This window comes from Odontesthes bonariensis, chromosome 8, assembly GCF_027942865.1.
Source record: "Odontesthes bonariensis isolate fOdoBon6 chromosome 8, fOdoBon6.hap1, whole genome shotgun sequence".
Classification (NCBI taxonomy): Eukaryota; Metazoa; Chordata; class Actinopteri; order Atheriniformes; family Atherinopsidae; genus Odontesthes; species Odontesthes bonariensis.
The window spans coordinates 17,955,435-17,983,062 of record NC_134513.1 but is presented as its reverse complement, the minus strand read 5'-3'; the positions used below and the strand labels follow the sequence as shown (position 1 = coordinate 17,983,062).

At 40.1% G+C, this 27,628-nt stretch overlaps 1 protein-coding gene across 6 annotated transcripts; it reads right to left on the bottom strand.

Annotated features, from left to right (window-relative positions):
* Nucleotides 1–851: 851 nt before the first annotated feature.
* On the bottom strand, nt 852–26,791 carry msrb3 (methionine sulfoxide reductase B3). Of its 6 annotated transcripts, none has more exons than XM_075471989.1 (8): nt 26,574–26,662; nt 21,748–21,887; nt 19,072–19,186; nt 9,012–9,120; nt 7,578–7,655; nt 3,843–3,871; nt 3,080–3,177; nt 852–2,198 (listed from the first exon to the last, which is right to left on the bottom strand). In XM_075471989.1, exons 3-8 carry the CDS (start codon nt 19,172–19,174, stop codon nt 2,019–2,021), a joined length of 597 nt encoding a protein of 198 aa, XP_075328104.1. In that variant the 5' UTR covers nt 19,175–19,186; nt 21,748–21,887; nt 26,574–26,662; the 3' UTR covers nt 852–2,018. The 6 variants fall into 6 exon arrangements, with proteins under 6 accessions (XP_075328104.1, XP_075328108.1, XP_075328103.1 ...); XM_075471993.1 differs by lacking the exon at nt 19,072–19,186 and adding an exon at nt 16,172–16,315; XM_075471988.1 differs by lacking the exon at nt 21,748–21,887 and having other exon boundaries at nt 26,574–26,791.
* Between the last annotated feature and the right edge of the window lie 837 nt (nt 26,792–27,628).

Below are 27,628 nucleotides of genomic sequence, written 5' to 3'. Positions count from 1 at the left end.
GCATCCCTAATTTGTTGTATTTGGCGCTATATAAATAAAATGGAATTGAATTGAAATGTTATGGGTTTAAAAGGCCTCTTGCAGCTGATAAACGATTGCATGGATGAAAGGTGAGAGAATTCAGAATGATGCTGTCAGAGACTGGTTGCCAACAAGTGAACCCAAAATATTACCAAGAACATGACATCTACATTGTAACCATTCTGCACGTTTTATTCTTCATAGAGTAGCAAAGGACATCATCTTTCTCATTTACATACACAAAAGAAACATCAAGCTCCAATGGTCTCGATTGCAGCATATAAAGAGGCTAAGGACTTTTTTGTTGAACAAATGATTGAATTAGCCATTTTCCCTCTGAAGTTGTTTCAGTATACCACCACAAGTCCTTTAATAGAAGTCAACATTCACACTTAGAGTCGTTGTTTCAGTCGTTGTCACCTATTAGAAGTTAGGTCGACAACAAAGAGCTCTTACACACCAAACCAACAAAAGGAAATGGCACAAATCGCAGGCCACCTGCTGGGTCTCCTTTCCTCACCAGCATCAGAACATACAAAATAACACACGACAATTCCAACTGCTGGCCAGAATGTATCATCAGCGCCTGCAAAGGAGACATACAGTGGGGTTACATGGCACTGAAAATTGGATTATTGGCTAAATTACAATAAGACGGGGTTGCTCCTTATTTGAGCTAGGGTAATTATCCTTGGATATATGGCAGTAAATGAATCGAATCATCGGCACAAAGCATGTCATACCCCGGTACGATAGGTGGCGCTGTACCCATTTCAACTGTTGCTAATAGAGCCACTTCCGGTTGACCTCTTCACCACCAACAATAACAACAACAACAACAAACTCAGGTATTCGAGAAAATGGCAAATGAAGAGCAAGATGAAGCTACGTCCCTCTACATTTCGTTTGTGATGCGCTGCTTATTGCACAAACGGGATGCACAACGGCACATTCTCCATCGCGTTGTTTTAATTCTTTCCGATGGCGGCGACAACTACAACAATAATATCGTCTCTTCCGACTTCCGGTTCCCAACTCCGGGAAAAAATCTCGAGCATGCGCAGAACACAAAGTCTAATTCACCACGTGCTTCACCGTCTACAAGCACATTTAATTTGACTTTCAACCGAGTTATCTCTAGGTCTTAATCCGATCGCGAGTAATCCGATCCAATTTCTTGTCCGATTCAGGTGTCTACATGAACTTAATAACTCAGTCTTATCGCAATTTAGCCAATAATCCGATCATTTCAGTGCCATGTAGCCCCACTGATAGTTTGCCAGTGCAGAAAGGTTTTTCAGAATTTTTTTTTTTGTAATTTCACAGGGCCACATTGTTTTGAAAGGGTTGCTCGTTTTGTAGAGATGAGGATGACAAATGATAAGAGATTGTATGTGATCAATGTACATCCATGGAGGTCTGCAAAGGCGATTGGGCTTACAGACTACAAGTATAAGAGACAGACATTTACGAACACTTCACACTCGTCTGACTGAATAAAGTTCGCAACAGTATGTGACTTCAATGACTCTCAAAGCGTGCATCTTACTTTGGGGTTTATAAGCCTAAGGAGACCCAGAAAGGGGCCTCTCATTGACATTGGTTCTTCTTGTTGGTTTGCTGTATAAGAGCCCTTCAACCCCTCGACAGGACAGTTAGAACTGAAGAAGCATTTTGGATGAGAGGTGAAACATCTTCAGGAACCTAGAAAAACAAGTACAGGCGCATTCTGTTGTCGCACTCAAGATTATCCCAACCTCGAAGATTGACAATCTATGCCAATATTCAGAACATCATCTTTACCTGCAGGCACACAAATCAGAATTTTGCTTGCTCAAATACATTGAAAATGTAAATTTTTATTGGAACGGTAACTGTACGTTATCTGTACTCTCCCTTTACTCAGCAAATCAAAAGCATTAAACCCCCTACTATTTTATCAGCCGCTGGGTTTTTCAGTATACATTTGTCGTGGATTATGGCCCAGCATCTCTCTTTCAGAGCTCCGTCTTCCCATCACTCACTGGACCGCCGGTCGCTCCACCCTCAGCTGCAGAGTTGAAGGAGGTTGGCTGTGTATCTTTGGGCTGAAAAGCCAGTGAAACTGAGTTAATGCAGTAGCGTTTTCCTGTGGGTCTTGGACCATCGTCAAACAGGTGTCCGAGATGCGCTCCACACTGAAACATATTGGGAAAGATTTACAGGGATTTTCCAACACGCTTTACATGCTCAACAAAGATCAATACATATGTGTTCAACTGGGCTCATGATAGCTAGAAAGGCATTATCTATACATCTTTACATGCATTATCGATTTGCACAGTTTTCTTGGTGAAAGAGGGTTCTTTGGATCATACGTCTCATTAGTGGACGAGAACATGTGTGTACCTTCATATGTTTTACTGTATAAAACTGTGACTGTCAAATCCAGTCTCATGTCCCTGAGTCTTATCCATGCCAGCAGTTGAAAAACCATCTATGATGGGTTGTCGGGGGTTTCAAATTAAAACTTTTTAATTTCCAAGTATACATTTTAGTTGTCACTTGCAGCTAAAGGAAGACATTTTTTTAAATAAATAAATAAATAAATAAACAAATAAATTTAAAAAAAAAATTTAAAATAAATCAATGAAACATCTGCCATGTACAGTTTATTACCACGCCCTACAGGTAAACAGCTAACCATTCAATGCGACTTATTTCAACTTGTAATTACGATTGGCATCGTGTTCATTATGGTCATTTTTGTTTCAAGTATGTCATGTGCTGAACATATGCAACTAATGAATAACATTGGCGGTTTATATACCCATTTCGGTGTCTACCGACTTTAAGTTAACCCGCCATTCTGTAACTCATGCTTGATAAGCAAGCTGCAAGTCAAATTAGGGAAGAGATTTCTCTGAAAATGAGGTCGACACAGCTATATTACTAGAAAAAACAGTGCATCAAATTAATTCAATCCAATTAATATGAACTAGGTTAATTTTGGGGCAATGAAGTTAGTTACTATTAAGTGTAAACCTGCACCACACTGAATGCAGTCTTCGTAGTTTACCTGACTGCAAGTCGTCTCTACCCTGTGCATCCCATATGAATGATCATCTATCAGAGTAACGGACTCCTCCTTTACGATGTCAAAGAAGGACGGCCAACCTGAACAAATGACAGGAAGGTGTTCGAAAATACATTATGGGACATGCAAATTAGTGTTTACAGAAATATGACATCTTGCTTATCCTTGTGTATCTAGACAGGGCTGGAGGCAATACATCTATTCACCAGGGCAACAATCCAATCCAACAACACATTTGTAGAGTAAACAAGTGCAGTGGGGGGCAATCTTCTTCCATTACAGCTTTCATTCATCCATTTCCTGCCTCTTTTCTTTTTTCATTTCTGTTTTAAATGTAATTCTATAACTGTTTGTCATGGAATTCTAAGGCTAAAAAGTTCAAATTTTTGTCCATAAGTTGTTTTGGTTAAGATAATAATCATGTTTTTTTTTTTATATGTACATGTTTAAAAATACGCTCAAAAGAAAAGATGTAGAGCATCTCCAGGCAGCCCATTTCTCTGCAAATACATTTTATCATTGTTAATAGTTAAAAATTCAAATATTGTCTTGCTATAATTTTCTACCATTTAATGACACCATGTCATTTACAAATTGTATATTCAACAATTACACAATATCAGCATTTATATGCTTAAACATAAAAGAGTTGATCATTTTTAAATGAACAAATAACAATTTCATGACTTGTAAAAATGGCAAGACAGAAACAACGGCTATATGTGAGAACACTGATTTAACTTACCTGACCCAGAATCAAATTTAGAGTTAGAGCTGCAAGACAAAAGAAAAATATACATTAAAAAAAACGTCATGCAAATGTACAGCTTTGTCTTGCTTACTGTATTCGTTTAAATTGCATTATGCTCTATTATTTTCATTCCAGAAAAGATCATACATCATGTGTAAAATATTAACCGTTGTTTTTTTTTGTTTTTTTTTTTGTTTTTTTTTTAAATCACGGAGAAAATAATAAAAGTGAATATCCAACTTGCTGAAAGAGTATGTGTTCAGCTCTTTGGAGCCTCTATATCTAAAATAAATCAAACAGTTGTGTGAAAGGTTTTTAAATTCAAATTCAATTCAATTCAAATTCAAAAATACTTTATTTATCCCAGAGGGAAATTAAATGTTGATGTAGCTCAATTAAATCAAAGAGTTATTATAGATGCTGATGGCTGTGGGCAGGAAAGATTTCCTGTAGCGGTCCGTTTTGCATCCAAACTGAAGAAGCCTTTGACTGAAGAGACTCTGTTTTCTGATAACAGTCTCATGGAGAGGATGTTCAGGGTTGTCCATAATTCTCTTGATTTTATGCAAAATCCTTCTTTGCATTATTGTCTCCAGAGGTTCCACAGTCGTCCCCAGAACAGAACCAGCCTTCTTTATCAGGTTGTTGAGTCTTTTTAGGTCCCTGGTTCTAAAGCTGCTGCCCCAACAGATGACGCAAGAGGAAATGACGCTCTCAACAACAGACTTGTAGAAGATCTGCAACATCTTGTTGCAAACCTTGAAGGACCTTAGCTTCCTCAAGAAGTACAGTCTGCTCTGTCCTTTCTTGTAGATTGCTTCACTGTTGTGTCTCCAGTCCAGTCTGTTGTCCACATGAACACCAAGGTATTTATATTCCTCAACCACCTCCACTTCTTCTCCCATGATGGAAACAGGGTTTGATCTGACCCTGTTTCTCCTGAAATCTACAATCATCTCCTTTGTTTTGTTAACATTCAAGATGAGATGATTGTTCCCACACCATGCCACAAAGCGGTCCACCAGCTCTCTGTACTCAGCTTCTTGTCCATCTCTGATACACCCGACAACTGCAGAGTCGTCTGAATATTTCTGTAGATGGCAGGAGTCTGACTTGTACTGGAAGTCTGAAGTGTACAGAGTGAAAAGGAATGGTGAGAGTACAGTCCCCTGTGGTGCTCCTGTGCTGCTGATCACCTGGTTAGACACACAATTCTTCAGTCTGACAAACTGTGGTCTGTTTGTCAGGTAGTCATTAATCCAGGTGATTGTTGAGGCCTCCACCTGAGTCTTCTGGAGTTTCAGACGAAGCAGATCAGGCTGGATTGTGTTAAATGCACTGGAGAAATCAAAGAACATGATCCTCACAGTGCTGCCTGCTTTATCCAGATGACAGTGGGTTTGTTGAAGCAGGTGTATGATAGCGTCTTCAACTCCAACTCCATGGCGATAAGCAAACTGCAGGGGGTCCTGATATGTGCTGGTTTGCTTACACAGGTGGGTCAACAGGAGTCTCTCCAGGACCTTCATGATGTGGGATGTCAGGGCAACAGGTCTGTAGTCATTGATATCTGAAGGGTGAGTTTTCTTTGGTACCGGAACCAGACAGGATGTCTTCCACAACAGTGGTACCTTCTCTTGGGTCAAGCTAAGGTTGAAAAGGTGTTGCAGAATCCCACAGAGCTGCTCTGCACAGGCCTTCAGGACTCGGGGGCTGACACCATCTGGACCTGCAGCCTTGTTCCGGTTCAGTCTCTCCAATTGCCTCTTCACCTGACTTCTAGAAACAGAAAAGTGGGAGGGAGAGGCAAAGGGGACAACAGCATCTCCTGATTTGGTTGAAGACAAACTAGTGGAAGCAGAAGAATCCATGACTGAGGTGGAGGTGGAGATGTTACAGGAAAGCTGTGGGTCAGAGGAGGGTGGGATGTCTCTTTGGCTGGGAACAGGAGGGGAGGATGGTGAGCTTGTTCCTGAACTGAACCTGTTGAAGAATGTGTTCAGCTCATTTGCTCTGTCCAGACTTCCATCCATCCGATCCTCCCTCTGTTTGAGGCCTGTGATCTTCTTCATTCCTGACCACACATCTCTGATGTTGTTCTTCTGCAGTTTACTCTCAAGCTTCTTTCTATACACCTCCTTGCTCTCTCTGATCTTGACTTTGAGCTGCTTCTGTATACTCCTCAGTAACTCCCTGTCTCGCTCCCTAAAGGCTCTTTTTTTCCTGTTCAATAGTTCCTTTAGCTCACTGGTGATCCAGGGTTTGTTATTAGGGAAGCATCTCACTGTTCTGGTGGGGATGGTGTTGTCCACACAGAAGTTTATATAGTCAGTCACACACTCAGTCATGGCATTAATGTCCTCTCCATGTGGCTTACAAAGAGAAATCCAATCGGTTGCATCAAAACAACCCTGTAAGGCTTCTTCAGCTTCCTCTGACCACTTTCTAACAGTCCTTTTTGTGACAGGTAGTCTCTGGACAAGGGGTTTATATGCTGAACAGAGAAAAACAAGGTTGTGATCTGATTTTCCCAGGGGAGGTCTTGATTTGGAAATGTATGAATCCTTGACATTTGTGTAAAACAAATCCAATGTCTTGTTTTCTCTGGTAGAGCAGTTGACAAACTGTTGAAAAGTTGGCAGTGTAGCAGAGAGTGAGGCATGATTAAAATCACCAGATATTGCCACAAAAGAATTGGGGTGTTGAGTCTGTATCTTAGCAACAACGGAACTGATGACATCACATGCAGTCTCGGCAACAGCTGAGGGTGGAATGTAAACAGCCACCAAAACAACACTGGTGAACTCTCTTGGCAAATAATATGGACGAAAACTTACTGCCAATAGTTCAATGTCAGGACTGCAGAGATGACTCTTCACAGTAACATGTCCTGGGTGACACCATCTGTTGTTGACAAGCACTGCCAATCCACCCCCTTTCCTTTTCCTGCTACTCTTTAAATCTCGATCTGCTCGTACAGTCAGGAAGCCCGGCAGAGAGACGCTGGAGTCGGGTATATGATCCTGTAGCCATGTCTCAGTAAAACACATAATGCTACATTCCCGATATTCTTGCTGAGTCCTTATCAAGGCTAAAAGTTCATCCAACTTGTTAGCTAACGATCTTACATTTCCCATGATGCAGGATGGCAGAGATGGTTTGAACTTCTTCTTTCTTTCTCTCCTCTTTACTCCTGCTCTGCATCCACGACGCCTCCTTTTCAATTCCAGTGGGATTTCTGGCTTCAGTTGTCGAATTATTTCTGCTTTTCCAATGTTATTCAGCTGCTCCCTGTTGTAAACCACCTTGTTGCTATGGTGATGCATCATGACAAAAGAGTAAAATATACAAAAGTATTGGGAAAAATTGATCCAGCTGCACAGCATCCAAGGCAGGAAGGAACAGTTGTCCAAAAAATGCAATTTCTTCCAAGAAATAACAGGAATGAAATTTAGAAAAAAAGAAAAATCTCAATGTGAGCTACAGAGCTACTCCAACATGCTGCCACCCTCAGCAGCGCATTCTAGAACATGTATTTATTTATACAAATGTATTTATTTATCCATTAAAGAAGAAGGCCCACTACTTTACTCACCATGTTGTCTTTAAAATATAACAGATAAACCAAAAAAAAAAAAAATAAACCAAAAAAAAAAAACAAGAACACATGCACTCACAAATAAACTCTAATACCTGTGAGATTAAACACTTGTTCACACAGCTTCTTACCTGAAAAGAATGGCCCCGCAGACAACACAATTAAAGGTGCCCTCATCTTTAAGGTCTGTAAACTCCCCAGTAAAGGCTCTGTGGAAAAGGTTGAATCAATACAAAGCAATGGCTTGACATGATACACAAAAAAGTCAAATGGTCCTGTAAGTGTGAAACTATTAATGCAAAGTCATGTTTTGTTTTGTTTTTGTTTTGCTGTGCCGTTTTGTGTCGTTTGTGTTTATTTGTCAAGTGTTGTTTTCACTCAAAAAAGACACACAAGTGAGCAATTGCTTTTCTGGTAATGTGGATGCTGTGAAAATGGATTGTAATGATCACGAGTGATTTTTAAAAAAAAATCTCTTAAACAGCTTGCCTTGTGTAATGTTTCTCATTGCATGTGACTTCCTTAGATATACTCTCATATTTTACACTAACTTCCAAACAGTAGCTACTACTCTATACTCATTAGAAATACTCTCAGGCCATCCATCACATTAGAAGCAAAATTTTGAGGCAACCAATTTTACAAATACAAATGCAATAGTAAATCTATGTATATATACAAATCTACCATTTTATAAGAAAGACATATAATCTAATTAAATCCAAAAGCTGTGAAATGTCATTGTTTATTGGTTTTGTCAAAAGAAAAAGAAAAAGAAAAAGAAGAGAAAAGTCTTATTATGTTCATTATTAAGGTTACAGTGGACAGTTATGGGCTGGACTGTGTTACATTTAAAAATGTGGCTAATATTTTGTACACCCCATGATGCACTATATAATACAACACTTTGCATATGCACTATGGTGTGTGCACATTTAACAAAAACTTTTTTTTTACTCGCACTGTGTATTATGGACAGAGAGCTGATACTTATTACATAGTGGCCATTATATGATGTGTACTATACACAACCTTAATCCTAAAAAACCTTATGGGTTGAGTAGAATTCCAGTTTAGATAATACAATTGACTGCTAATCCATTAGTTCTATAATACTTAATAGTTAATAACCAAAAGGTTCGCAATTTGTTTGGAAACATCAACTTTGGTTTCCAAAGAACAAGTCTTTGAGTTGAAAGGAATAGGTAGTGATCTCGGACATGACCATGGAATGAAATTCAGAGAATCTAAAATGAAAATTGAGAATATTGATGGAAACTCTGAAATTATGTAAAACTACGAAACTTAAGAATTATTCTTTAATAATTTTCAGCAATTTATTTCCTAAATAAAACTAATTTGTGGCTTGCAACGCTGAGGAATTCAACACCATAAGCACAACTGTAAACTTCTAATGCCATCTGCACAACAGTTGGTTTGAAACCAACATCTGTCAGTAACAGTGGGTCATTACAAAATATAAATAAAGAAAAACAAAACAAAACAAACAAGTATAAGTATGGCAAACATTCTAAAAAGGTTCCTGTTAGAACAGTTCATCCAACCTCTCAGTTCCTCTCTCCTGGGTAACGTGGTATTGCTTTGGTGTGAGGCGTTTCCTCAGCTCCTCCTGAGAGAAGCTCACTGGCCATGATTTTGTGGTCCTACATGCTCCTGAGAGGGGAGGTAGGGAGGACAAAAAAAAAAAAAAAAAAAGTTAATTATGCAGGTCCTCTGACGGCATCAGAACGATTCATTACTCTATGCCTAAGTTCAATTACCCTTCAACAAACAGAAATGTGCACCGCTCAGCCACAGAACGAAAAACATCAGTCTGCTTTGACTCTTTGGTGATGGACAAACCTCTGGCTTGTTGTGTTGTATTGTACAATGACACACTGGCAACAGAATCTGTGAGTGCTAGTGGGGAATGGGGTGGGCAGAGCGTCCTTTGGACATGCAACCACGTCAGAATCTGCAGAGTACAATGGTCAAACCAAAACCGTTTTTCTTGCCCAATTAACAGAGAAATGTTTGTAGTCTCGTGGTTATTCCTGTTGAGGATAGCTGTGGTCATCTGGGAACGTTTGTCAGAATGTTTTGGTGGGTGCTACGTGTCAAAGTTGAAATGCCAGCATCCAAGGTTCGTAATCGCATTGATGAATTTTGGTAATGAAAAAACTTCTGTGCATGTTAAGTGCATGTTTATTCAACTAACTGTCATGTTGTTACATGTTACAAATGGTTATAGAGCGCAGATTTCTGAATCTTATAATTCCCACTGCTTTTGCTAATAAAGTGTTAAAAAGATTGATGGAAGGTGAACATGTAAATATCCTTGACAAAACCACTCCGTGCATGCAAGATGCAAGGAAGCCATGCAGTGAACCACTCTGTTACACTTAGATTTCAGCGTGCGTGTAAAAGCTATAAGTAGTCCAAATCTCCTTTTGTATTCAGCATGTGATAAACATGCTAAATGCAAAAGGAGATCTGAAAAAGATACCCACTTGTGGAATTTAACATTTGATTCTTAAACCATAAAGTTACCTGTGCATGAGTAATATTACTAAAATGACTTGGCACTGTAAACCAGTGCAATTTCAGAAACGCTTCAACAGTTTTTCACTTAACGAAAAAAATACAGCATCTAACACATCAAACTGCACTGAGTCTTTAGTCTTTAAAAGCTGTGTTTAGATTTTAGAGGGCCTGTTTTGTAAAACTTTAAGTGATTTATTGGACACAATGGGCCACGAAACACGACAACAAATGAATGTCAACATTGCTCCGCATTTTTACAGCGCCTTCCGAATGAACCATCCCTCTCTCTCCTAGGGTTTTGCATACATTATTGCATTACAAAGTGGGATTTATATGGATATTCCATGGGATTTTTTATGATTAATCAAGTCAATATAATCCAATTTGGGCAAATAAAATGCATGTTGTTCTTTTTCAAAATTCAAAAACATGAAAAACTGAAAAGTAGTTTGTGCATATATATTCGCCCATGCTGACAGTTACCGTCAGAAAAGTTGGGGTTAAAAAACAAAACAAACAAAAAATTAATGATTGAATGAATCGTTAATTGAACAAAAAAAAAAAAAAAAAAAAAAAACTGAATGACAACTGCGTCACAGCAAACCTGTCGAGAAAGGCACAATCACCCAAATACACAAAGCAGGTCAGGACGGCATCATTCAGAAAGATTTTTTTTTTTTTAAAAACAAAAAAAACAACACAAAGATCCACAAAGATCTTTTTATTAATACATTTATGGTGAGAACTCAACATTATAGTTACAGAATCTTCACGCATCTTAAACGTATGCCTTAATTCAAAGTTTGTTGAAACTTGTGAATCAGAAGTACGGGAAAAATTTTATTTTAATTTTACTCTTACTCTCTATAAAGTCTAAATTAAAAGCTTGTGCCAACTTGTTCAAAACACTGGCTACAACCGAAGTTCTTGCAAACAGTTTGAAAATCCTTTTCAAATAACAATTACAGCCAAATATTTCTATCAAATAAACAAATACTTGAATATTGTCTTGTGCATTTCTTTACATAAAAAAAATGGATCTTCAGTAGAATAGTGCCGCTAATTCATATCAAGCTCCAAAACTGGATGTAAATTAGTATTCTAATTTTGGCTTGCCAACATATGACTTGTAAAAGATGTGCCCTTGATTTTCCTATTAATTCGAGATTCAACTATTTTTTCATTACACAACACAAATTGTAATCCAGAATTTCAAAAATAAAATCCTCACAGGACAAAATATGATCTAATAAACTCGTCTACTGAATCACAACTTTAAGGTTGTGGAGGAGTTTGGCAAACGCCAAAAGAAATTAAAGTTAATGAGTTTGATGTTACTTGAATAAAGTTGCACCTATGCTTTTTTGACACGGTTTTGTTGAGCTGGGGCATGAACATTTTTTTTTTCTTTCTGCCAAGCTGGAAATGATAGAAAAAGTTTGAGAACCACTACTATAGGGTGTTAGAAATGAGGTGCCAAGTGATTGTCAAACCTCAGCTTCAGGAGGACCTGTGTGATTTTTGTCCAGGTTGTGGAACAGTAGGCCAGCTCTTTACCCTTGCTGAGCTACTGAGGGCGTCCTGGGAGTTGGACCATCCGGGATAAATGTGTTTTTTTGACTTGGAGAAGGTTTACAATCATGTTCCTAGTGTGATTCTTTGAGAAAAGATGCAGGGGGACTGCGTACCATCGCCACTACTGTGGGCTATTAGGTCTCTGCATGACATAGGCGTGAGCTGTGTCCGCATCCTCTGTACAAAGTTGAGCTTGTTTACAGTGCGTGTTGGACTCTGCCAAGGCTGCCCCCATGTCACAGATATTGACTAAAATTAGTTTAATACGGAGGTTGTGTGGGCTCATTCTTAGAGAAGCGATTAGGAGCTTGCACTTAAGGAACCTTGAGTATAGCCACTTATCCTTGGTATCGAAAGGAGTCAGCTGAGGTAGTTCTGACATCTGATTAGGCTGGCTCCTGATTACCTCCCTTCTACGGCTTCTTTTCCAAGACCTTAGGCCCAGACCCAGAATTCGCTGGAGGGGTTATATAGGCCTTATATAGCCAGGGAATGTCTTTGGAGCCCCCATGAGGAGCTTTCGAGTGTCACTGGGGAGAAAGAAGGATGTCTGAGTTTCCCTCCTGGACAAGTTGCTGCCGCAACCCAATCTCAGGTAAGTGGAAGATGGACGGATGGATGGATAAACCAAAACAAGGCAACAGTTCAGGTCTTGATCAAAAACACCATGTGCTATTTGACTGATGATGGTGTGATTCAACTTAATTTTCTTTCGCTTTCTTTGTATCCAAATGAATGTATACATCAGCAACACACGTGGTAAATTCACAAGACAAAACATTAGCCCCTTTCACACTGAGACCCGCTACCTTAGCGGGTCCAAATTGCACCTTTGACCCGCGTCTAGCAATGTGAACGCTTGGCGTGTCAGGGTGACCCGTGTCGCCTGAAGCCGAGTTCAGGGGCCGTTGCCTAGTGGCAGAGCGTCACACGAAACACATAAAATGCTGGGCGTGTACAATGACGTAGGCACAAGCCATGCGTCGGAGGTAGGGTTAAATACACCTTGAGGACTCGTTTTTGCAATTGTATATGCAGCGTCTTGCTGCGTGGGAAACCGCGCTCTCCCATCTTTCTCGCCAGACCTTCCAGCAGAGGTCCATCTTTCACCGTCCCCGAAATGTGGCGGTAAATAAGGTCCTCTGCTCGGAGGCTGAGGAGCTCGCGGACCTCCTTGTCTCCCCAGTTGGCCATCTTCAAAAATGTCTTGAACTTGCTGTAAAACAGAGTAAAACTTGTCCTCACCTGTCGCTGTTGTTCTGAATCAGCTGTCCATTCTGTCTTTTAAACTCCTCATGTCACGCCACGCCCATGTCCAACCCGCGTCAATTGCGTTCACACCAAACTCGGCAAAAAGACTAGGGTTCGACGCGGGTCGAAAGGCGAGTCGAGTTGACACGCCAGCCCGGGTCGGCAGTGTGAACGCAACAGCGGACACGCTAAATTCGCGAATTAAACGCGGGTTATTCCTCAGTGTGAAAGGGGCTATTGTTTATTTTCTACTACAAAAAGGTTGGCAAATCAGGAAAACACCATTTACCATCACTGTCTGCACCTGAGCATCAAGAGCAGATGATAAAAATGCTCAGTCTTCCTCCCCCTTCTTTCAGGAATCCCATGCTCCGCCAGCTTTAAACACGGTTTGCCCAACAAGCTTTTAACGGAGCGACACTTCTGGATGGGAACAGTCTCCCAGAGCAAAGTCCCCATCTCATCCACTTTGCTCTCCTGAAACCAGATTAAGGTAGGCTGTGTGGAGTCAGGTGTGGTATACCTTGAACAGATTGCTATTCCATCTCAGTGCTAACAAAGAGAGGACACACGTACACATGTCTATTTAGAACCTCTATTTTGCTTTTTCACATTTTAATTTGAAGCAAGAACTGATGCGCCTTTGTTACACATCAGTGTCAGGTGTTATGCTTGCTGTTCTACCCTTTGCCAATAGCAGCGTGCGCCAAAATTGGTGTCGTTTTGGCCAGTTGAGCCCCTCTTGATTCTTGTAACCCTGTAAACACTGCATGGGCAGTCACTACAACTGACAGTAGCTTTCTGGATGGTGGACGTTTACCTTTACTTCCAACTGATCTCAGCTTCTGAGTCCACGTTAAATGTGAAACCGTCCCAACCTTGTTGATGCAATCTCACTGCAGAGACAATCTGAAAACACTTGCAGGGAGTTGTGATCAGAAGGCTGCAGTGTGGACAACCCTCTGAAGTTATGATAGTTTTAAACCAAAAAATATCATTCAAAAAAGAGAAAAAAAAAACAACATTGAATAAAATCTGAAAAAAGAAAAGAAAAGTGACACCAGATAGCTCAACTGGTTGAGCGGGTCTCCCATGTACAATGGTTGAAGCTCCTCTATGCAAAGTGGCCCTTTACATGTCATCCCCCTCACCCTCTGACCCGATCCCTGTCAAGCTGTCTCATTGACCAGATCTATACCTTTACGGAGCTACTGAGGGGGTCCTGGGAGTTTGTGTCTAAATGTGTTTTGTGAAAATGGAGATTGCTTAGGACCATGACCCTCGAGAACATGGCTGTCTATCGCAAAAAATCCTTTAAAAAAAAAAAAAGCAAAGAAATCTGCAGATATAATTTTCACTAACTGATCGTACTCACTCTCCTGTACATTTACTTTACATTATTGACATTAGTATAAATGTTAGATATGGTAAGCACTCGGATAAACTCAAGTTTAAATGCCATCATGCCACTGATACTAAACACTCAGAGTCTTTAAATTCAAGATGGTGAGGGTCAACAATAACAATTTTTCATTTTTCAAAGTAAATAATTAATAATAATAATTCAATAATAAAATTGTCTTTCAATTCTAATCGAAAGTATAGAACCACATACAAGCCTGCAAAAATGTGTGCTACATATTTATTTTATTTTTTTTTAAAAGACCCTGCCATTTTATATAGCTCCAAAAACTTTCAGCAAGCTTTCTACAAATTTCAAAATCCCCATTTCCATTTTACCATTTCTTACAGCTTTGAAAACATCTCCACCTGTGGCACAACATACCTTAAAACCTCCTTCAAAACAAAAAGTTATCAGTTCACAAGTGATTAAGCAAAAGAAAAGAAAAAAAAAAATCTTGAAATAAACACATGATTACTACCATTAATTGTTCCATTATAACTCTTGATGCAATATTTTGTGTCGTGATGACAATTAATGCAGCAGTGTTTGTCATCTGCTTCTCTGTAATATGCTGCTTCAACAGGCTAAAATATATAATAGTTACTGGACTGTCCCTTTCAACACGAAGGGCCCACTATTACTCAAAGTTCCTTCTAATTCAAGTAACACAAGATATTTTCACTAATTTCTTGCTCTTTGGCTCCCTCTGCAGTTGTGGGATGTGCCAGTGTGCCAAGGTGTGCACTCGATCAAATGTGGCATCTCAAACTAACAACAGACATACCCTGGATACAGCTTTTAACAAGTCTCTAAAATTTTACAGTATCCCCTTTCAGCCAAAACATTTCCACATTTGATGGATCATGAGTAAAATCATTCACAAATGCCCACTTTGTTGTTAGAGCACAGACAAGTTGGATGCACTGCATACTTTGCAGTACCTGCAGAACACTGGACAAAGCAGTACCTCTATATTTTAAATCGAAGCCAGTGCAAGTGTACACAATAACATGTTCAAGGTAAAAAATAAATAAATATTTTTTTAAAAAGGTGTCTTGAAAATCTTTTTATTTCCCTGTCAAAGACCCAGGGAAATTTTAATTTCATCCACTCAACGTTGGACTATTTTTATTAACATAAATAATGCAAATCTACAGTCTAATAATGGCAGGCACTTGGTGATTATTTGATGCTTTGGTTTGGTCAGGCTCTACTTTTCCGTAATTGGTTAAAGAAACATTTTGTTCTATGATGCATGCAAAAAGCGGTGTTTAATATGCCTTGAAAGAACAGCATAGTAACGGCCTTGTTCGACACATTTTGCAGAGTATAACGCATCATTCAAATGAAATGATGGGCAATCTATAGCATGATTGTGTTTCCATATTGCAGGGATGTCATCCAGTAACTTTTGTAATATCTAAATCAATATCAAATACCTAAATTGACAGCTAAATTCAACCAAATGTCTATTGAAGTTGATGGGCAGCTGAAACCTAGAGTTCATACTTTTCAACAAACAAATAGCTAAATATAATCATCTCATCTGCTCTATTGGATTATGTTTTTTCCATTTTTAGAACTTTTGTAAAAATCTTAGGTTTATTTATTTTCTTTTTTTTCTTATTGAAAATTGAAAATGGTTGAAATTGTCGCAGGCAGCTGTTACTAAGTAACACTGTTCCTAATATGAATTTCTACTCAAAACGTTTTAGGTCAAATAATCCAACTGGTGAGATTTGCATTTCTCAATGCAAAAAAAAAAAAAAAAAGAAGTTTGATCATTGTTCTCTGAGAGGACAAATCAAATGCAGGAAAATAAAGAAAGGAGGGTTAGGTCACTGATTGGATAGAAAAATACATGCCACGCCACGCCACGCCACACCAGCAATGTGTTAAAGGCATTAGAAAGGCAGAACACAACAAGCACACAGCATCCAGTCAGTGAACCTGAGGGAAGACTGCAGGATCTCAGAGATACAGGCTGACCCTTGGTTACTAGATGCAGCAGATTGAAGCCCGACATGGCTGCTGGATAAACGCACTCCAAGCACCACTAGATTCAACCCCCCCTCAGCAGGGCCAAGAACTGAGCTGGATGAGGAGAAGGGTGGGGGGAGGGAAAAACAACATATGACAGCAAAGGTCAAGATAAATAACGATAATTACAGACAAAATGTGGATATAAAGGAAAAGCCTTTGCAATTGCTTAGGGTCCCCATTCTTCATGCTGCAAGGCTATTGGTTATGGCAAGAATAATGATGTAGACAAAGAGACACAAAGAAAACACGTACAAATATACTATGACACAGTATACAAGAGCCCAGTAAATAAACTGCATTTGAGGACATTGTTCCTGCAAAAGTTAGGAAAAGATTGTGTAGGTACAGCAACCACTTTGCATCTGACTGTTTTTTATCAACTTGGGCCGTGTTAACATTGGACACAGAAACTGTGCCACGAAGAGAGTTTAGTTCCAACACGCAGTCTCTTAGGGCAAGGGAAATGTCAGTATTTCAGAAATTATTTGTCAGGATTAATTCATTCATTGTTTAGTAGTATCTAATGCCAACAGCTTAGGTAATGAAGATAATACATACCAACTTCTAAGGAGTTATTACTGTTACTTTTTGAAAGATAAACATTGTTTTTCCGCCATTAGTATGTTCATTTAATGCTTACTAATTGAATGGTTACAGTCTGTGATTGGGACAATCTAGAGCAGTGTGGATAAGTTGTTTTCGGCACTTGTCCTCTCCTTACTCTTGCAACATTAAGGACCATGTAACGCTCTCAGTGTGTTAACATCGTGTTATCGAGAAAGCATTGTTTACTTGCATCTGTTGCTAACTTACAGTGCTACACTGCTACACAACTTCCCTTTTGGATGAACAGAGTAAATATCAATCCATCCATCCATAGATCCATCCATGCATTCATCCGAGGGTTGGGTTGTGGAGGCAACAGGTCCAGGGGTGAAACCAAGACATCCTCTCCCCAGCAACACTCTCCAGCTCCTAGGGGATCCCAAGGCGCTCCCAGGCTAAAGGAGATGTATATTCTATCCAGCAAATTCTGGATCTATCCAAGGGCTTCCTCCCATTTTGGATGTGCCTGAAATACGACCAAATGGTCGCATTTCGTGACCAAAATTTGAGTGTGCGCGACTGAATATCCCATTTGCTCGCGCATGCGCGACCAGTAAATTTGCCCTTTTTTTTTACGTTAGAAGTGGAAGGCGCGCTTCATTGAATCCGTAATCCAATGAGTGTGAGAAGGATACTGTAATTGGCTAATGTGTGGAGGGGGAGGATCCTACCGGTAATCGCCCGCATTTACAAACGTCTGTGTAAGGTGAAAGCGAAACATTTCACATCACAACCTGTGTGCATTTGAAATGAGCAAGCGAACTATTGACTCGTTCTTCAGACCTGCGGCTAGTGTGCCAGTTCCACAGTCTACAGTGTCACAGTTGGATGACGATGATGATAATGATTCAGTCAGAGGTTTGTGTGGCGAAAAAGGTCCGAAACCAAAATTTTCGTGAAGAGTGGCTGCGAGAATTCAGCTGGTTGAGGTACTGTAAGGAGACAAAGTCCATGAACTGCGAATGTTGCAGTCGCTACCCCAGAACTGCGGGGAACACAAAGTTTGCCAACAGTGCAGGCACTTTGCAGTTTAAACATGACACACTGGTGAAACACAATGTTAGCCTCAAGCATAGAGTATGCCGAGACATGTTAACGATTGTAAAAGCAACGCCACTGCCGGCTGCTTTTAGAAGACAAGAGGCTGTAAATCATAGCACAGATGAGGCAGAAATTATCCTGAAATTTAACACGGCCTACTTCGTTGCTAAGGAGGAACTACTCTTCAAATTCAAAAGGAAGAATGGCCTAAAACTTAACAAAACATACAACAACAATACAGCATGCGCACAATTTATGGGAGTAATTGCGGATACTCTGAAGGGGAAGCCTTACGCGAAGATAAAGGATGCTACGTACATATCAATTATGATCGATGGGGACACGGACGTTTCTACAAAAGGAATGTAAAATCATATATGCAAGGATCCTAAACAAAGGGAAACCCAGAAATGTTTTGATTGGCCACATCGAAGTGAAGAATGCACATGCTCACGGTATGTTTTAATTCAAATTCTGTTTAGAGAAGAAAAGAAAGGGTCACATGTATGAAAACTTTAATTGCACTAGATCCTGTCATGATGCACACCTACTAGATAAAACCTACCCAAACTGGTTAACTCAAGGTTGGACAGTTCTTATCATGAAAGATCCCAAAGGGGGTGAATCCATCCAACCAGCGGCCAATAACCAGCCTCTGTACAACAGGGAATCTCCGGTCAGGCATCATAGCAGATAAGATAAGTAAGCATATAGGCTTACAATACATTAGTGGAGCCCAAAGTGGAATTAGGAGTAACACAAGAGGAGCTAAACAAAAGCTTTTGATCAACAGAATGATCACCCAAGACTGTAAGATCAAATATAGAGCTTTGCAATGCTTCGATAGTCGACAAGAGAACTTACAACCTATAACTCAGAGATACACACAGATACTGAAATACTTGGATTTCCACAAACAAGATATATTAAGAAGTCAATAGGACTTCTCGCTGAAGGCCTTAGTGTCCTGTTGATAGAGTTCCGAGTATCTTATATGTGCACCTGAGGATTGTTAGTATCTATCGAGATTAAATATGTCATATACTATGCTTTTAAAGATATCACAACAATACGATTGTCCAAAAATTAAAAAAACACGGCGAAAGATCCTAAAGTTCCACAGTTGACACTTGAACACTGACACTAGCATGTTACTCTACCTAGAAGAGCAGCAGGTAGTACAGGGTGGAAGATAGAGCTCCTGCTTTGCCCAAGGGTACGATGAAGGGCCAAGAAGAGCCCACGTCTAAGGAAGGCAGCCATGAAACAGCGACACTACAGAGAAAGAAAGAGAGCATAGACGTTGGATTACTCTATAACCCCAAAAATATTAATAGATCAGATTGATTTACTAATGGTTGAGCCAATCCAGAAGGTATATAATAGTAAAGTCACAGAAAACATTTAGATTTTTTTGTGATCTATTCTTATTTAATTCATTAGATAACATCTAATGTAATGCGTATTTAATTTAGTATAAAAATCCGTAGACATCATTTTTTGGCCATATCGCAGTCGCAAACCATGGAAATCGCAATACAGCAAGAATACCTGCTGTATTCTTACACGGTTTCAGATGGTCATTTTCAATCCAGTTATTAGTAGGGAGCTGATAAGGTAACATGTGTATAAAGCCCAGGTCAAATGCTGCAGAAATGTAGACATGCAGCCCCTCTAGAACATATCTACAACATTTCAGGGATACAGTGCCTGTGTGAAAATAGCTTCCGTCTTTCCCCAACTGGTTGAACTGGCTGTAAATGTCTAACCTTTAGGTCTATAGACAATAACAACATCTGTACAAACAGCGTACAACAATTTTTGCAGTACAACTTTAGCCAATGTTTTAGCCCGATAATAAAGAAAGTGTCTGTACAGTTAATGGCTTTTAGACCTCTCACTTCGCTCAACACTCAACGTTAATTTTTCAGAGAAATGGATTCATTCAGACCCTCCTGTGACACAACAGTCCCAAGTTAATAACGATAACATGTGGAAATGATAAGTAGAGATCTCCTTCTGACATTAAGCAGCATGTAAGGAAGACAGGAATCAACAAATCAGTCTGCAAGAGGAATTTACAGTTGTGGGATGTAACACCACTGTCCTTAAAAAAAAACAATTCTCCATATGAGCCATGCAAATGTGCAGCCATACACATAAATGCATTGTCATGTTGAAGAGAAGATGTCATCAAAAGCCCACAAAAATGCTAAGCAACTGTAATGCAAAACTGGAGGCAATCAAGAAAGCTCTGAAACCCCTTCAAGACTTCACAGACGCTCTCTCAGGAGAGGAGTACGTCACCCTGTCATACGTCAGACCTGTGCTCCACCTGTTCAACAACAGTCTACTGCACAGTAGAGGGAGATACTGAGCTGTGCAAGTCCATCAAGTCCTGCATTGTGGATTACCTCAACTACAAATATGCTGAGCCATCCACCGGTGACCTGTTGGACATCGCCTCCTTACTGGATCCCCGCTCAAAGGCTAGGTCCATCTCTGGCAAGCTTCTTTGAGCACACCTACTACAACAAGCACCGCACGGACACAGAAGGACGCAGTAGAGGCTGACTTTTCGCGCTACTTGTTGTAAGTTTGTGTAGAGAGTGATGCTGACGCTCTGAAATGGTGGAGGAATCATGAAGTTAACTTCACAGCATTGAGCCGCCTGGCAAAGAAGTACCTTTGTGTGCCAGCCACCAGCTCCTCTTCCGAAAGGGGGTTTGGTTGCAGTGGGAACATTGTAACTTGCCACAGGGCATCCCTAAAACCTGACAGTGTTTTACAGGTTAGTTTTCCTGGCACAGAAGTTGGTTTGTTTGTTTTCATTTGTTATTTGAGATTTACAGAGAGATACCCTGTCTATTTAAGTGTTTGAAATTTGCACAAAGAGATGCACTTAAGGTTCTGTTTACATTCATAAAGGGGCCTGTGTGACATTTGGCACGTGGCTTAAACTTATAACTGACTGTTTGTTTGTTTTTTTAAAGGGGTTTGCTTTAGGGCTGCAACGATTCGTCGACAAAAATCGATAATAGACTATTGTCGCCAGATGTTTTTCCAACAGACTGAGGCATCTCACTTAATTATAATCTCTGCCGAGAGTCGCTCGTGCGCAATAGCGTCTCTGTCGAGCTGTAATGTACACAGAAATGGCGGTGTCCAACACATTAGCTACGCGTACCAAAACTTTTTGATGTACATTGTACATTTTATAAGCGTTTTTTCGCTTTAAAAAAGAGCTTTAACGTTATGCCTGACAAACGTATTTTACTTGATTGTAATTAATTATTTATTTTTTTATAAGGTTTATTTATTTATTTATGGATTTAGGCTATGTCTATACTGACCAAACTCTGTGCCTAATTGGTTTTAGATAGGACATTTTTATTTACTTTTTGTATGAATCAGCAGCAAATTTGAATAAAAGATGCATTTTTCATTGAAGTACCCATCTTTCCTGTCTTTATTATCATTTGCCACATAATTAAAGCAACTTCATGCTAAATTTAAGAAAAAATGAATAATTATCCGATTAGTGGACTAATCGTTTCAATAGTCGGTGACTAGTCGACTATTAAAATAGTCGTTAGTTGCAGCCCAAATTTGCCTCTGGGGAAAAAAAAATAATATATATCGATATATATCGAATATCGCCATTCAGCTAAAAAAAAATATCGAGATATGACTTTTAGTCCATATCGCGTCCAGCCCTACTCTGCACTACCACCAGAACCACAGCATAGAGCAATGCCGGGACACCATGGCCACGGCCCATGACCAGGGGCCTCATGTACAAAGCGTGCGTACGCACAAAATAGTGGCGTACGCACCTTTTCACGTCAACGATCAGATGTATCAAGAACGAAAAGACCGTGGAAATGTGCGGTGCCTCACGGCAGCTTCAGGGCTGGCGTACGCACGTTTCTGCAGCTGTTGATTCTTTGGCGACACCTAAGGTGATGTTGGGAAACTGTTATAATAAATAAATGTGAAAACAATTTGTCGTCAGACAGTGATGTGCACATTTGAGAAACATGAACAATTAATACTGATAAACAATTAATACACCCATGTGTCTCCATTTACACGAGTGGATATAAAAGCAGCGCAAAGTGGTTCAATGCATACCATTAAAAACAATGGCTGCTTTAGCAGTATTAGAAGACTTTGCAAATGGTGCAATTAGAAGAGAGCGTGTGTTCACTACAACAGAGAGGATTTGTGGCACATGATGGCGACTGGCTCATCAGCCGTTTTGAGGGAAATCCTCCTGGAACTGTGCGCAGAGCTGCGGCCGGCGTTGGAGCGCAACACAGCGAGGAGCCATGCTTTGCCTGTGCTCACAGGTGATGTGCACACTGGGGTTCCAACCGGAGCATTCCAGAGGGAGCTGGCCAACCGATTGGGACTGTGCCAGCCGAGCCATGCCAGCCGTGTGGGACAGAATTATCCGCATCTGAGCCACGTATATCAAATTCCCAACAGGCCAACATTAAAGCTCAATTTGCAGCGAGAGCCGGTTTTGTAATCGGAGCTATCGACTGCGCACACATTGCTATAAAAGCGCCATCACATGATGAATTTGTATGTTAACAGGAAACATTTTCATTCGATCGATGTACAGATCATATGTGATGCATAAATGCAATTAACCAAAAGTGTGGCGAAGTGGCCTGGTTCAACGCACGATTCATACATTCTGAGTAACAGCATAGTTGGGAACAGACTACAGGGTGGCACTGTGCGTGATGACTGGCTTCTTGGTGAGTAACTTTATTCTTGTTTTGTCCTAATATTATTCCCGTGACGCACATTGAGTATGTGCGCCCCCAGTTTCTATCCCGTCTTCACAGCATCATTATTATATTATATATATTAGTCGGTGGTTAAAGTTAGTTTCTTGACGTTTTTTGCTGGTTAAACTTCAGTTTAAGATCTTTCTAACAAGCCCCTGATCGTCTCTGTGGGCATATATCAATAACCCCGTGCGTAAAGTGTGAAATATCTCAATCAGCCTTTTCCCCGGCGCACTTCTGCACGTTACTGTATGAACACGTTGTTGTGAGTTACACAAAAACATCGGTATTTACCTTGGGGGTAATCAGAGTCACCCACATGAGCTCCCACCACCCCATGAGAGAGCAGTGTCACCCATAGTTGCGCCGACTCTCTGTTCAAACCGGGTCGGTCACCCCCCCCCCCCTCCCCCCTCTGCTTGTGAGGCTTCTCAGACCCCCCAGCATTAATAGCCTCAGGCTCTCCCACCCACTCCTCTTGCGTTTGCTGCTTATGCCGGATGACAGCGTACCAAAGAGTACATTTTTGCGCGCCTCCACTTCGGACAGTAGCACTTCCAATTCACTTTGAGTGTAATTTTTCTTTTTTCCCGTCTTACTCATGTTTTTTTTCTTTATTTTCTGACCGTACACAGAGGGGAATCGCAGGTGCAGGGCTCATTTAAATATGATTTGCGTATTTAAGTAGGGGCGTGGACAGGGAGGAGTTGGGTGCTCCGACATGTGCGCTCAATTCCACGTTGATTGGGATGTACAAACGAAATGTGCTTGGATACATGCGTGCGCACATATTCGTACATCCGACGTTGGAGGTCATTTTGGTTTGGCCGTACGCCATGTTTCAGTAGGAAATCCACGCAAGTCTTTGTACATGAGGCCCCAGGTCCCTACTACCACATCAAACCTAAGGCCTGCATCTCAAGCGCTGTTCCTGTCCAGGGAACTGCAGACAGCATTCCTAAAAGCCCAGTCTTCGTTCCTGTCCAGGGCACCACAGCTCTCATTCATATATTTTTGTCTCCTTTTTGTCAGACAGCTAAATATATCAGAAATTGTTATTGAAAATCAGTTGTCAACTTGCACTTGCCTAAATCATCTTAAGACAGCAGCTCAGCTCTATTAAAATCCTAATATTATCCTATTATCCTAATATTAACTGCTGAGTCATTAGGCAAAAAAATCCCCAATAGAGTATACATTAAAGAAAACAAATATGCAATGAATTTTAATTCCTTCACATACATTGATCTCCCACAAAGAAAGTCACGAGATTGTCTAAATTAGCTGTCTGCTACTGGTTAGCAAGAGCAAGCAAATGCTGCAGTGCTGTACCTTTGACTTTTTGACAAATGGTCAGTTAGAGGAGCACTGGGAGCTCATAGAAAAGATAAAAAAAGAGAGGCAGAAAAACTGGGACTAAACATGTAAAAATTAGGCCTGACGTCTGTTGATTCCCTGTTTCATGTCGGTTGTGGCCTCAGCCAAAGACAGGTGTACATATAGTGAGCTAAGTGAGAAGATACCTCGTCAGAATCGTAACAAAATATTAGGAAAATAAGTGGGGTTCAGTTTTAAAACACTTATAGTGAAAGAGCTCAAGTCTCTTTGAGGGTACGATTTTGCATGTTTGTTTTAGATATGCAAGCAAGTCAGGACCCTGGGTGGTTTTAAGAGTCTAAGTCACACGCCAGTCATCTGTAGTGACTTGCTTGCAGCATAATACGCAAAAGAAAACTTGAAAAATCAAAAGTCAGACTAGGAACCTGTTAACTTACTGGCAAGCTGTTAACATTATACACAATTCAGGTTGTAATGTGCGATTTCTGTTGGTTCCAGCACAGGCACAGAGGAAAATGAGTCAGCAAATAAAATAGCTTAGTTAGCCACTTTGAGGGAAATCTTTTGATATCATAGTAGTTTACAGTAGTGGGAGTTGAAGCTGAGCAAGTAATTGAGGGTATCCTGGGTCATTGTCAGAGGTGGGTAGTAACGAGTTACATTTACTTGAGTAAGTTTTTGAGAAAAAAAAATATACTTCTAGGAATAGTTTTAAATCACTATACTTTTTACTTTTACTTGAGTAGATTTGTGCAGAAGAAACTGTACTCTTACTCCACTACATAAGGCTACAATGAGCTGGTTACTTTTCTTCTTACCTCTTTGGTATTCTACGCCTCATTATTTTTATCCCCCCGCGTACGCCTCATTTTAATGTTTTATTCTGACAGAGAGAGAGACTTCCACCAAAGGATCTACCACCTGACTGTGTTTCACCAATCAAGCCGTGCAGTCTCGTCACATGACCATACTCAATCTCAGCGGCGGGACGGGTTAGCTTTACAGTTTACAGTCGTAGCAAACAAAAAAAGAAACAGATGAAAAATGAAGTGGGAAATGAAGACACAGACGAGGCCTCATACTGAAAGCATGTTTACCTTACAAAGAGTGCGAAACAGCAGCTACATTATGTGTCTTCTGTGTTAACCAAAACTAACGGACATTTTAGCATTCAAAAACTCAACATCTAACTTGAGGAAACATGGAGAGGTAAGTTCCATAAACTTGTTTTTTCCCCCATGGATAGACGAATGTTTGTTTTTTAGGTTACATATGTTTTAAACATTTCCTAAGTCTCTTATTTTTTATTGAAGTACTTGAATTTACCTGGATTATTTTAATTTAAGCTATTTTGTAATTCATTCATTTATTCAAATTTATTTTATCATTGGATGAACTCTAATTTGCCTAAAGATGATTATTTTGTATTTTTGTCTGTCTGATTGAATGCTTGTGTTAACAAATAAATCAGACGATACTCAACAGTTACTCAGTACTTGAGTAGTTTTTTCAGCAAGCACTTTTTTACTCTTACTCAAGTAATTATTTGGATGACTACTTTTTACTTTTACTTGAGTCATATTATTCTGAAGTAACAGTACTTTTACTTGAGTGCAATTTTTGGCTACTCTACCCATCTCTGGTCATTGTAGACTGTATCGTAAGGCATTTATAGGCTAATACTTAAATTGAGACTGTAGCATGCCTTTCTGCAGTGTTCATTGTATCATTATCAGTGAAAGAAGCTATTCTAAGACCTGGAGAAGATTGGAGAAACTGTTGACAACTTGGGTGACTCAAGATTTCATACCAATGAAGGTTTTACCGTCAAGTTGGCCATTTCTGCCAGTGTATTTGCCTTGTAATGGAGGAATCCAAACTGTAGGGGGCAGCTGTATGTCATCCATACGTCTAGTCAACTACACAAAAATAAAGAATAAGAACTAAACAGTGCTGTGCTGTTTGTATGTGCCAAATACTGCGTATTAAGTTATTATCGGCTTGTGTTACTCATAATTGCAGGTTTATTCAGTCAGAACAATGGGGAAATCCTACTCAAACACGGTCATTTGGGGTGTGACGTAATTCCGACTTCGAAGCAAATGCAAGCTCGAGTTTGTTTGATATACGTGGGTCATTAAAACACAACAGGAGTATTGTGGAATGGGAGACGTTGTATTAGGATGTCCGAAGTGATGGTCTCTCTCAATGCCGCAAGTATGCAAACTTGTATGGTGCGTGACCCAGCACTGCAAAACTGCCGTCTTGTCCCCAGTTTCTATTAGCTAACACCTTAAAGTCGTAAACAACACTGAATATGTCATTACAGTGTTGTTTCCAATTTGTTCAGTTGTAAGTACTTTCTAAAATGCCACAAAACTCGTTTTATATTACAGACATAGGTTATTTTCTTCACTATACGGACACTCTGGAAACATCTCCATTAGCCCTCCGTCACGGTATGCGCTGCCTGTTCCAAGTTAGTTTGACAACAATTAGTACAAAGTAGGACATGGACGTACCAGAAAGAAGCAGAAGCGGGAACACGATGTTGAAAAACGAGGTTTGTTGCAATAATCTTCCTCTCTTTGCCCAGAACATCAAATTGGAGCTGGAGTAGCCGCACAGTATCCTTAAGCTAACAGTTTTGTTATGGCTCTCTCTGGATATCAGGCTGAGTGAACGAGCAGAATGTCAGGGGACCTGCACATCTCCTGTTATGGTCACGAAGCGGGCTGGGGGTGGGGGGAAGAAAAACTAACACATTCATTTAAGCAAATAAATAAATGCAGAAGAAGAAATGCAAGTACGTTTTTTTGTTCGTTTGTTTTTTATTTAACGGTGCAGTGAAAATTAATGTAAAAAAAATATCGCGTCATTTTATTGATCTCGTTGGCTCGATTGAAATGTAACGTAAAGAAAACACGTCTCATCATTAGGAGTATGGAACGCCAGCAATGCCAAAGTTATGCGATATTTCACAAGACTGCGCGTTGGAATACACCTGCTTGGCTTTAATTAATTCTAGTTGCTGTCTAGTTCATTTTTAAAATTTAAAAATTTAGTTAATTCTTTAATAACAGTTAATTTTGTCTTAAATCTAGGATAAATATCATTCATCATCCAAAAATGAGTAGTTTCTGATAGAACATGCACACTGACATATTAAAGGGATAGTTCGCCTCTTTTGACATGAAGCTGTATGACATCCCATACTAGCAATATCATTTATTAAATTTGACTTACCCCCTGCTGCGTCCTGTGAGCCGAGTTCCAGCCTCATTTTGGCGTTGGCGAATGTAGTCCGACTAGTTGGCTTTTCTATTTTCTCTCCCTTTGTATCACTGCCTGCTGCCACCTGCCGATAGCCACACCTGTTACGGTGTTTACTGCTCGGAAGCAGGGGGCTGCTCGGTCTGCACTTCGGTCTGCACTTCGGTCTGCACTTCGGTCTGCACTTCGGTCTGCACTTCGGTCTGCACTTCGGTCTGCACTTCGGTCTGCACTTCGGTCTGCGCGGTCTACACAGCCCCCAATGATACGAAGGTAGAGAGAAAATAGCGCCAAGCAATTGTGA

What these genes read in the sequence shown, in the direction of transcription:
- msrb3 (XM_075471988.1), bottom strand. Translation starts at nt 19,174, where the DNA reads ATGGCTGCCTTCCTTAGACGTGGGCTCTTCTTGGCCCTTCATCGTACC. An exon ending in CAGGAGAGAGGAACTGAGAG is followed by an intron (nt 7,656 to 9,011) that starts GTTGGATGAACT and finishes CCTTTTCCACAG; the next exon opens with AGCCTTTACTGGGGAGTTTA. An exon ending in TAGAGACGACTTGCAGTCAG is followed by an intron (nt 2,199 to 3,079) that starts GTAAACTACGAA and finishes AATATGTTTCAG; the next exon opens with TGTGGAGCGCATCTCGGACA.